General features: G+C 32.2%; 1 protein-coding gene and 1 pseudogene across 1 annotated transcript; both read right to left on the bottom strand.

Annotated features, from left to right (window-relative positions):
• Positions 1-4,961: 4,961 nt before the first annotated feature.
• LOC129308020 (50S ribosomal protein L21, chloroplastic) lies at positions 4,962-8,053 on the bottom strand. Its single transcript, XM_054948978.1, has 5 exons — positions 7,636-8,053; positions 7,200-7,280; positions 6,369-6,470; positions 6,211-6,285; positions 4,962-5,250 (listed from the first exon to the last, which is right to left on the bottom strand). The coding sequence occupies exons 1-5, from the start codon at positions 7,981-7,983 to the stop codon at positions 5,164-5,166; spliced, it is 693 nt and encodes a 230-aa protein (XP_054804953.1). The 5' UTR covers positions 7,984-8,053; the 3' UTR covers positions 4,962-5,163.
• Positions 8,054-10,072: 2,019 nt separating this feature from the next.
• LOC129285036 (calcium-dependent protein kinase 11-like) lies at positions 10,073-11,870 on the bottom strand (annotated as a pseudogene).
• Between the last annotated feature and the right edge of the window lie 503 nt (positions 11,871-12,373).

Below are 12,373 nucleotides of genomic sequence, written 5' to 3'. Positions count from 1 at the left end.
GATATAATTCGATTTCATTGATATAAAAATTTTATGACAATTGAGCATTATTAATGTGTTAATATATTTATTTACTACAATATCAATTAAAAGAATTAAATAATAAATTCAATAAGTAAGTAATAGAGTTTATTATATTGAACAAAATTTTAAATTTCAATGATATATTTAAATCATTTAATACTCATAGGGATGATAAAATTTTTACTAATTTAATGATAATTTATATTGAGAAGGAAATTGCTAAAATATTTATCCTAGACATGATAACTAATGATTTTTATATCATGAAAAATCGATAAGTAAAACTTAATATATATATATATATATATTGTTATATATGTATAATTGAATATAAATATATATGTTAAAATATTTATATTATGTCAGTGATTGATATAAATATATACTCCTTCCGTTCAAAAATGTAAGACATTTTTAACTAATTCTCACCTCCAATAAAGTAACTACTTACTTTTAAACTAATCCCATCTTTCTATATTTATCCCTATTAAACATCCTATAATAAATATAAAGTCACTATCAATAGGGGATACTTTAAAAAAAAAAAGCAATGATTACACCTTGAAAGATTAAAAATAATTTACATTTTTTAACACCCAACTTTTAAAAAATGCTTTATATTTTTTGAACGAAGGGAGTATATTTTAAATTTTTTTAATTATCATATATACTTTATCATCTCAGTTTCTCTTAATAAAAATTCCTAGCTCCACCCTGTGCTCTCTCCCATTTGTTCTTTTCAGATAATATTGTTAGTTTTATAGATGCAGCAGTTGACCAAGTTGAGGTTATCAAGTGATGTCTTGACAAATTCTGTAGTGCTTCGAGTCAACGTGTTAACCAATTGAAGACTCCAGTATTTTTCTCTGCAAATGTTAACCATACCCGAGTCAATCAATTAAGTACTCTTCTAGGATTTGCTCCTGCTGCTGATTTGGGTAAGTATTTGGGGGTGCCAATGCATCATGGGAGGGTGATTAAGGTTACTTGTAGCCATGCGAAAGGTCGACTTAGTAACTGAAAGGCATCTCGTCTTTCCTTGGCTGGGCGCAACACTATTGTCACGTCAAGTCTTGTTCACCATACCTTCCTACCCCATGCAAACAGTTATGTTACCGAGCCTTGTTTGTGATGAAATCGAACGAGCATCTATGGGTTTTCTCTGGGGATCAACAAGTGAAAAGAAGAGGATCCATTTGGCGTCGTGGAGAATGTCTGTCGTGATAAGAAGCAAGGTGGTCTGGGGGTTTGACATTTGAAAAGCCAAAACCAAACTTTCTTAATGAAGATGGGTGGGGTCTTACTCGCAAAAGGGATTCTCTTTGGGCGCGGGTGGTTTGTAGTAATATAAATATAACGAAGATCTTATTCCTAAAGTTGACCGAACTCATCCAGGATCTCGACTTTGGAGTGGCACAAAGCAAATTTGGTATTTGTTTGAATCTGGGTTAGAAAGTGTGGCGAATGCCAACGGTGAAGTAGACGTAAGGTGGAAGTTTGAAAAGAACAGTCACTTCTCTGTCAAATCAGCGTATGCTCTACTTCGAGAGGATGATACACCTGCCTCTCTGTTATGGAGGAGATTATGGAAGTTAAAGTGCCCCAACGATGCAAATCATTTATGTGGCTTGTCCTTCATGATCGCCTGCTCACGAATGAACGCAGATGTAAGCAGAATATGTGTGCGAGTGCTTCTTGTTCTGAATGCAACTATGGTGTGGAGGATGTATTACATTTACTTCAGGATTTCCCTTCAATACACAAATTATGGCATTGAAACGTGCGGCCTGAATTTCTGGATAAGTTCTTTAAGATGGGTTTGTGGGAGTGGTGCAGGTGGAACTTGAGTAGTGATATATGTTGGCAGTGATTGGAGTGCTTGGTTCTCGGTGGTTCACTGGCTTCTATGGAGACAAAGGAATGATAGGATTTTTCAAAATTCAAGCACACCTATCATGTCTCTTGGCGCACATGCACAGGGCATCATCAGATGTATGAACAGAGTTCAACTGAAGCTAAGGAACCCAAGTTTAAGGGAATCATGATCATTCTCAAACAACAACCGTTATTGATGATTGCTATGATGGCACGAGAATTATTTATGTTGATGGGGCTTTCTCAGTTCGTGATGGCAAAGCGGCTAGTGGAGGGGTACTTATCAACAAGTATGGAAATAGAATGCGGGGCTGTTTATGGAAATAGATAGATTTCATTCCACCCACCCAATAATCAGTATGCTCACTGTCAATAGAAAATTATATTTTGACCTTTACTTTTAAAGTTTTAATTGTGTAAGTTACTTTTCATAATCCATTTTAATAATAAAGTATTGATATTAAAATGTGAGGGTGCGTTTATTATTAGAAAAATGGTAATAAAATATTTTTAAATTATATAAATAACAATTTAATCTCTTGAAAAACTATAATTTCACTAAAATTTTTAAAGACTTCTGTATCAATAAATTTTAAGTTGAGAAAATTATTTTACTTTTATTGACAAATTATAATTTTTTTTTAATTCTTGAAATTTTTTTAAATTAAAACGTTATTTTTTAAAAAAATTGTGATTGCAGCTTATTATTTTAAAATTTATTTTTTAATAACAAAAATTACACTTAATAAGTTATGATTTATTATTCAATTCTTATAATTTATAGAATAAAAGTTATTATTTTTTAAGCAAAAATTATGATTGAGGTTTTTTTCAATAACATAAATTATACTTAGACAAATTATAATTTTTTTTTTCTTTAAATAAAAGTTGTTATTGAGGCATGTTATTTTTAATAAAGATAAAATAATTTTTTTACTTTATAATTTACTGTCACAAAAGTCCCCAAGAACTTAGTGAAATTATAACATTTAATAGATCATATTATCATTTATATAATTTGGGAGATTTTATATCATTTATCCACTATTATTACAACACTTGCCGCAATTTTATTACTCCAACCATTCAATTTTATTAAGTTTGGAAATATCATAACAATACTATTTCTATCTCAATTTATAAGATACTTTTAAAAGAGATTTGATATTTTAAAATATAAGATACTTTGATAAAAATAAAATTTCATTAACAATATTTTTATAATATTGCCCTTCCAATTATATTTTTTCTTTTTAATTTTCTTTCACTAATAGAGTATTAATTGGAGGCCATTTGTAAAAATTCATATTTCTTTCTTAAAAAGAAAAATAAGATTGTAAAATATATTTAATAAACTTTATTAATATGTGTGATATGATTTAAAAGTATTTAATAAATTAGAATGGAAGTTAACGATCAGAGACTTGAATTAGTTTGGACGGAAGGTGATAATACACCAAATTTTCTAGGATGCTAAGAGATGAAATTAAAATAAAAGGACAGATGGAGTTTATTCAAACCTCATTTTAAACATAGTAACAAAAACCAAGTAGAAAAACATAAATGTTAGGTATCCATTAACTTGCCCATTTTCATATTCCAGTAGGGTATTATAAGATTTGATAAATGATGGATTTCATTCTGCTCACCCAATAATCAATATGCTTACTGTAAATAGAAAAGTATAGGGAGAATGACAAAAGTACCCCAGAAGAAAGTTAGTGTCAAATTATGATTTTTTTTTCAATAATAAAATTCCCAAATTCAGTGCTCCTTTTCTTACGTTTTAGTACTGAAATTCTAATTTGCCACTAACTCTCTTACAAGTTCTTACTTGTCATTCTCCCAAAATTATATTTTGACCCCAAGTAAGTTTCAAGCTAGTGACAATTAACCCCTCGCACATTTGTTCTATTTCTGCATTTATTTTCTTTTGGAATCATGCAAGCCGCAAGGTAACCTGCTTGGAGGACTTGCATATTAAGGAATCCTCTATGCTGCATGTTTCTACGCCTGATTTCTTGATCTGGTATATTCTCATAGATTTTGTTGAATGACATGCATATCAATTTCCTAATTCAAATGAGATATACTACAATATATTTGAATTAGATTAATAAAAACATCTTTATTATTATTGATCTGGTTTGACTTAATTGAATGAGAAATGTACTTTTTTTTTCAAATACAAGGCCATAGAAAGAGCATGCAAGAGCAAAGGAAAACAGACAAAGTACAAAAAATTATACCACCTTAAGTGCAGAAAGTCTGAAAATTTAATATCTAAATAATCATTAGAAGCTTAATGCACTAATCAATTAGTATATTTATTAAATTCTTTAAGCATGTGATTAAAATTGATTATCTAATTTATATAGTAAGCTCCCTAGTTTTCTTAATAGTTTCGGAGAGGGGATGATTCTCAAAAAACAAATAAGCATAAAACTACAAGAGAGCCAACATAAACACTAACTTTCAAAAAACTTGCCATTCTAGCAAAGTTTGAGAAGAGGAAGTTAGAAGTTATTATTAATTTATTAGTAGTTAACAATATGAATAAAATAAACAAATTTATTTACTACTATAATCTTATTTATAAATCATTTCCAACATGTTTCACCGGAATCAAAAAAATTTTATAACTCATTAACTCTATCAACAAATTTAAAAATTATCAACTTTATCTCTTATTAAATATACATACTCTAACAATATATTTTTTCTTTCCAACGTTCAATAGAGGGTCAAAGATCACTTGTGATGAAAACTTAATTATGTGATTTATAAATAGGATAAAAAAAACTTTCTTTCTACCCTATAAAAAGGATTGGAGGGGTATTTATTAAGAAGACCAAGAAGCCAAGACTTGGCCTGCTTATTAGCCCAACTTTGCTGAATTAAGCAGACCAGCCCACCAGACTAGCCCATGTTTCTAGCTCTATTTCACAGAGAAAGAAATATTACTATAAAAAAGGACTAAAGAAATATTACTATAAAAAAGGACTAAAGTTCTATTAAAAAAGAAAGGAAGGAAGGAAGGAAGGAAGGAAGGAAGAAGGAAGTCAAACTCAAAAGTCTATCATAAATTAACAATTAAACAATAAATAAATGCATCCCGTTATTCTCACCCTCACAGCAAAATGACAGCTATATGCATCACAACTACCATTGATAAAACTTTCAGCAACCACATCATCATTGATTCAGAAAATTTAAATGTAACATTGAAGAAGATACAAACACTGGCAAAGAAGAGATTTGAATCTACCCTGAAGAGTTCAGAGAATCCAGGGTAACAGCTGGGTAGTCCTCATAGCCTGTGATGCCATTTATCCTTATGCGTGTATTTGGCTGTAACAACGAGTTGGAAACCAAGTCAAGCATCATAAAAATAATTAAGCATTGGCTTATAAGAACCTACAATATTCAAAATTATTCCCGAATGTGGACTAAGATTAAATTACACCCAGATTAGATAAAGGGCTCTTATTAGGTCGTGAATTGGGATAGAGTACGAATTTTTCATATCAGGATAGGAACTAATTATCATCAGTACGAACTTTTCTTTAAAAAGATAACACTAGTCTCTGACCCAAAATTCCAGAAGACGAGGAAAAAAGTGATGTTCAAAACACACGAAGGTGAGGATTTCTTTAACAAGCACTTTGGAAAGCTCAGCCAGTCCATATCACCAGAGTCTACCCTAAAGAGAAATTACATAGCACCTTGTTTTTTCCTTTTCATACATAGAAAAGCTCTAATAAGCAGTGCAAATGTGCCTGCGTGCCTGAGCTTGAGCAGGGGGAGGGGGAGAGAGAGATTGTTCTTTCCTACTTCTTGTACAGTCAATAGAAATCAGAATTAGCAAATATTAGAAAACATAATATGGATAAGAACACACAGAAGCAATACCGCAGCAAGCATAATGAGGTGTATAAATTTTCATCCTTGGTTGAGTTTATTAAGAATAACTTTATAATGATAAAGGAAAAGAACAAAAATTAATAGTTCAATACCAAAGATTGGAGATGATAGATGCATGATGCATCCATCAAAAAATAGTTTGCAAGTATGCATCACTACAGGTTATTGCTATGGACTAGCTTTGGCAAATATGACAATCTCCACCCCAAACACTCATGCATACTTGCAAAATGCACAAGTCTCTCAGAGTATCTTTAAGGTAGGATAAATTCACACTCGTGTCAAATTTCCAAATCACTATGAAGCCACTTGAAGTGGCCTGATTTAACTGCAAAAGTTTTTTCATTAATAGCTTACTTGAAAGAAGAAAAGAAAAAACTGCAATACCTGTCGGTGACCAATATTTCTCCTATATTTCTTCTTCTTTTTATACTTGAAGACAATCACTTTGGAATCTAAACCCTGCATTCAGATTATATAATTAAAGGTACTAAGGTAGAGAAAATTTTTTACCATTTGCAGGAGTAGGAGCGAAAAAGATGTACCTGCTCTTCAACAGTGGCATGAACAACAGCATTTGTTACCACTGGTTTACCGATATAGGTAGTTGTCCTTGTGCCAACCAGTAACACCTTATTTAGGGTGATCTGCTCAAAAGCTCAGTTCCAATAAATAGTGCGGAAAAAAGGTTTTAAGATTGAAGGCATCCATCCATATAGCACCACTGCTCTAACAGAGGAAGCAGGCTGACAATTCATAGATGAGTTCGTTTGCAAGATTTTAGGTCTAATTAACTCATGAATTTTTTTGGCATCAGGTCCATTAGAAAAACTGACATGTCTTAAGCTACTAGCCTGGCCATAAGGTCTAAATTATATATTAAGAAACACAGTATATAGTCTTAGGCAGACCTTTATAACAATCAATTTCTGAACAATTTTAGAGAGCAGTGTTACTTGCATGCATCCGGGGACTAAGCCTTTCATATAACCATATCACCAAGTTGGAAAAGTTCCATGTTCTTAGGAAGCATCCATGACGGTTATAGATATAATAGCAATAATAACATACAGTAATTTAGGTATCCATACATGTTGGTCTATGTTAAGTTACTGCTACTGTGTTAATAATTCCACCAGGCCACCCCCATTACAGTAACAGAATGATAGCAGCAACTTCAATAATTCCATAAATTGTCAACTCCCAAGTGAAATTGCTAGGTGCAAATGGGCAATGATCACAAGCAACATAGGCAACAGAAGACATTGGTTTCAATATAGGAATGACGGAGAACAATAGTTCAAGGCGAAAAAAAAAAAAAACGGTAAATGATGGACATTTGGCAGCAATCAAAGAGGAGCAAGCAAGACCTGTACCTTATCATTAACATTAGCACCTTTGAGCCTCTGAGTATATATAAAACGCCCAGGAAAAACGATATACTGACGTGAGCCAATCTAAACAAAGCAAAAAGAGGATTAGTTGAAAGTAAAGAAACTCAAGATATCAATTATCAGTTATGCAGCTGGGCAAGACATATTCAGCTTTTATCCTAAAAATAATAAACTTGTTGCACCTTCCTGCTGCCATTCTTACCACATTGCACAAGGACTAGGTACACTTTATTTCCAGGGACTAAAACTAAATCCGCCTGACAATCTAGCGACCAAATTGATGGTTCGATCAAAAGAAAATCATTTGGTGAAACTAAATTAAAACAAAAATTAACAAAATTACAGAGAGTTCGCCGTCATTCGTTAACAATTCCAAATCACATTGAATAAACTATCTATTCGGATAATTGCTACTCACCATCACAACAGCAAAAACCTCTTCCCGCTTCGGAGCCGGCTCTTGCGGGGAGGCTTGGACAGCTTCGACGGCACCAAGGTCCGATAGTTGAGGTTCAAGCTGAGCCACCGGAGATTCAGGCTCAGCCAGTGTGGTCTCAGATTCCGATGATTTGGGGAGGGATGGGAAGGGAAGGCGCGGGGAAGAGAAAATGGAAGGGGAAGAGAGCTTGGGAGAGGGAAGGCGAGAGAGAAGAGAGAGTGTGGAAGAGGAAGAAGAAGAAGAGAGGAATGAAGAGGTTTGTTGCTTGTGGGGGAGAGAAAGGTTGGAAGCGAGGGAAGCGCACAGGGAAAGAGAAGCGGAAGCCATGTTTGGGCTTAGAGACTCTCGGCCTCGGAGCACGAGAGGAGCTTCGTGTCTGTTCTCTCAAGCTCCATCTTCTTTAGACCCTCCGGAATGGCCTATCCTATCCGTTTCCTCTCAAAAGACTGATTTACCCCGATCCTCATGTTGACATAAAGTCAAAAATTATTAAATCAAGGATAAATTAAGACATATATTTATATTCTGTGCTGTCTAGGATTTAATAAATTTTTTTTATAATCTGTTGCAATATTTACAAATCAAATTTAAACATTTATTGCGTGTATTTTTGAATGAGTTCTTGAAAACTATTGATAATAAATTAAATTTAAAAATATTTTAATAATTAATTATTAATTACTTACATGTAATCTACATTTACTTTTCTTTTTTCTAGAATGGCTGACATTTTACAATAAATATTGCCTCTTATTGTTAATCTATTTCCCTTAATGATATCAATACATTATTATTTTTTTGGCCAAAAAAACATTATTATTTAGTGCTTTTATCATTTGTATGTGAGGAAATCTAATTCTCTCTCTCTCTCTCTCTCTCTCTCTCTCTCTTCTTCTTCACAAAAATTAATATGAAAGGAGCACACCATTTCTACTAGACATAACATTGCTGGCATGATGACGAGTACGATAATTGTAGCACTTACAAAAATTAATATGAAAGATCCTTAAATATTTTTTTTACTTATTCTCATATATATATATATATATATATCTCACACATGGGTGCAAAGCATATTATATATTTTTTAATTTTTTTGCAAAAATAACATTCAAGGACCACTAAGGATATTTAATATCAATCAAGAATTAAAAAATTTTAAAGTATCACTGCAAAATCAGGAGACTAATTTGAAAATAATTTTAAATAAAAAGACCATAATACTCTTACCTTTCTTTTTTTAATTGACAAGTAGTCATTCACGAATTAACAAGTACCCATTCATATTTAATAAGAAGCCTTTCACTAATTGATAAGTTCATGAATCTAAAAGAACTTGATTGTAGGAAGAGATAATTGTATATCATATTTTAATAAGTAATCATTCGTGAATTAAGAAATACCCATTTGCATTTAATAAGAAGTCATTCGTTAACTAACAAATTCAATAATCTAAAAGAACTTGGTTGTGGAAAGGAATAAGCATAGATCATATTTTAACAAATAGTCATTTATTAATTAACAAATACATATTCATATTTAATAAGAAGTCATTCGTTAATTGACAAGTTCAAGAATTTAGAAAAAAAATTATTGTGGAAGGAGATGAATATAGATTATATTTCAATAAATAATTATTTATTAATTAACAAGTACCTATAAATATTTAACAAAAAAACTATTCACTAGTTGACAAGTTTTAAAAAAGAAAAAAAAATCAAGGGAATTATAGTCTTTTTCTCATATAAAATTATTTTCAAATCATTCCCCTAGTTTTCTAGCAATATTTCAAAATTTTTGTCCTGATCTGATATTAAATTGCTTCCATAGTCCTTGAATGATATTTTTCCTAATTTTTCACTCATACTTCATCCCACCTTTATTATTCAAGCATGTCTGTTCAAATCCTACCTTTATCATTGAGCATATTCTGTTCAAATCTAGTGCCTCATGCAAAAATGGTACTCGATATAAGGTCATAAATGACATGCTTTTGATCAAGCATATGAAATAAGTTGATTAAAATATTTGCATAAAATTATTGAATACAATAACCTAAGTAATACAAACAAGCAAGCAAAACCATACTTGCATTGCTTCCATATAGGGAATATGTTTTTATACCAAATCTTTGTGATAATACTAGAGAATTCTCTCCATTCATTTTCGACCAACAGAGAACTTTAATGAGTTTCTAAACTGTCGATTAAAAAAGATAGGCCAAAGAAACACCCGAGTATATCAAACATGGTTTTAGTCCTTTGACATGTTTATACATCTTTGTATAAAAGACATATTACAGTGTTCTTAACACAAGATACAGCCATCAAAATAATGGGCAATCAACGGTGGTCTCTGCTGCAGAAACAATGCTAACACATAATCCAATGTGAATTGATTAACTAATATTGATCAATCAAGAACAAAAGGAACCTTCGATTCTCTTAATGATTAGAGTCACAAGAGCAATCACAAGAAATAAACAAACATGAGAGAATAGACAACATTTTCTAATTGGAGACAACAAAATTGGGACGACGTCCAGATATCAACCTGGCTTGTAGAACACAGACAACCAAAAATCCTTAGCCTTCATCTTGACATCTTCGCCGTGATTTTCAAACAAGAAATTCTCGGGCGTGAGATCCCTATGCATGACCCAAGAAACTGGCAAGCTTCCACAACGCCAACAATGGTCTTGATCAACTTGACCCCTCTTCTCACTGTAATGCCCCTTCTGAATGATCCTATTGAAAAGTTCACCCTAGCTCAAAGCTCCATAACTAAGTGTATGAACACGGAATCCTCATACATTCCTTGTATCTAAACCAATTAGGGTGCTTTGACAAATGATGCATGATCTAAATCTCTGATATCCATACATCTTCATAATCTTCATTGCACAATAGCCTTCGCTTAGGGATCGATTTGTGAAGCAAAAAGCGTCCCAGTGGATTCCTGGGTGCAGAGATAACTGGTTCCAAATTGGCCTTGGCCTAGCTTCTTGCCAACGAAGGAAATGATCTATGAGTCTCAAGGTTTAATATGGCAAGACGGAAAGGGAATTTGCTAAAGAAGCTTTTGATGGAATGCTATTCTTCTCATTTCAACCTCAATTCAATGACAAGTGAATGTTATTTTGGTGTTTCCAGGAAAATGGGTTTATTTGATGTTGTCCGTGTATCCTCTAGCCGCACCTTCCCTCTATTTTTTTCTCCTCTCCCATCTCATGTTAACTATTCTTGAATTGTATTTCTCATATGTCAAAAATTCCCATTTACTTTTTGTTGGATACTATAAAATATTCATTAGTATTTTAAAAGGAATTATTATAAATTAATAATATTAATTATTATTTAAATCTCTTTATTATTTTGTAACATATAATTTAAATACCATTATTATCTAAAACCCTTTTTTAATTGTGATTAAGTATTTTTATTGCTTAGATCTCTACCTATAAAAGAACATGCTTGTCATAGTTGTGCATCTACTTTTGTGCTTTTAGACTTACTCTCCTCTTCTGTCACACTACTTTTTTAGTTGTTTTATGTTCATGTTCTTGCAAAAAGAGTCGTTTAATCATGTGTAATTAATCCAATGTGACAGAATATACAAAAGATAATGTATTTAGACACAATACAGACTGTGACTTTTCCTGCCATTACCAACAATCTTAAAAGTGACAACCTATTTGATAAATTTTCACCTACTTTAATTTTCCACTGGGAAAACTGGAGAGAAGTTAACAAAGGAATGCTCATCATGGAAGATTATGATTTCGACGGAATCATAAGATCAGAGGGACTAGATTCCCTTGTTCATGATCTTATTGGTATAAAAATATATTTATCATCACTTGCCCCTAATTGGGCCGATGGATATAAATCTGCAAGTACATTTGATGTTAGTGACCCAGAAGTGCTTCAGGTATGGGGATGTCCCAGAGACCCAGACCCACTTTAAGGACAATGAGATCCTTATAATTAAGGGTCGCTGCTTCTGCTTTGAAGCGCTATGATATTTTCCAAGAAATGACTTCCTCGGACATAGAATGCTCTAGCACCATTGAAGCACCTTGCAAAAACATTAGCCGCTGGAAAATTAGTGACCGGTTCGGCTTCTCTAATGTGATTCCGGAAGGTCTCATCTGAATTACGTTCCTGCTTGAAAGCATGTGGACCTTGATTTGAATCTTGAGAAGCTCGAATCATGATCGCTAATTCAGGGTTCTGATTCGTTGCTTAAAGGAGGTATTATATGGTTGATTCCTCTCTCTCACCATGACGCTCTAATTTCTTTTAACTGTGTATTGATTCCTTGTTTTCTTGGTTATATTGTATATGACTATGGTATTTTGCTAGAAATGTTTCTGGGATATGGAATTAAGTATTTTTGTGAATTTAATATTTGTTATTAAATGAATGTTAATAATGAGGAATTATTTCTCTGGTTATGATATCTTTCGATTATGCAAACATCAATGGGATGTTTCTTTGTATTTTAAAAGTAAATGAATTATTGTGGTTCTTGGATTTTGTTTAAAGCGTAAGCGGTATCTCATAATTAATCAAATGTAAGAGGATATTATGGGCTCTAAGCATCAACAAAGAAAAATTATTAGATAAATCCAATGTGCCATGCCATTCGTGATCTGTTTAACTAAAATATTTTAAGTTATCTAAATAAAATTTTACGTGACAATATTTTAATTGAT

This window comes from Prosopis cineraria, unplaced genomic scaffold, assembly GCF_029017545.1.
Source record: "Prosopis cineraria cultivar Desert tree isolate PC_DT_omini unplaced genomic scaffold, ASM2901754v1 PC1, whole genome shotgun sequence".
Classification (NCBI taxonomy): Eukaryota; Viridiplantae; Streptophyta; class Magnoliopsida; order Fabales; family Fabaceae; genus Prosopis; species Prosopis cineraria.
Note: the sequence above shows the minus strand (reverse complement) of the source record. Positions and strands in the feature narration are given on the sequence as shown.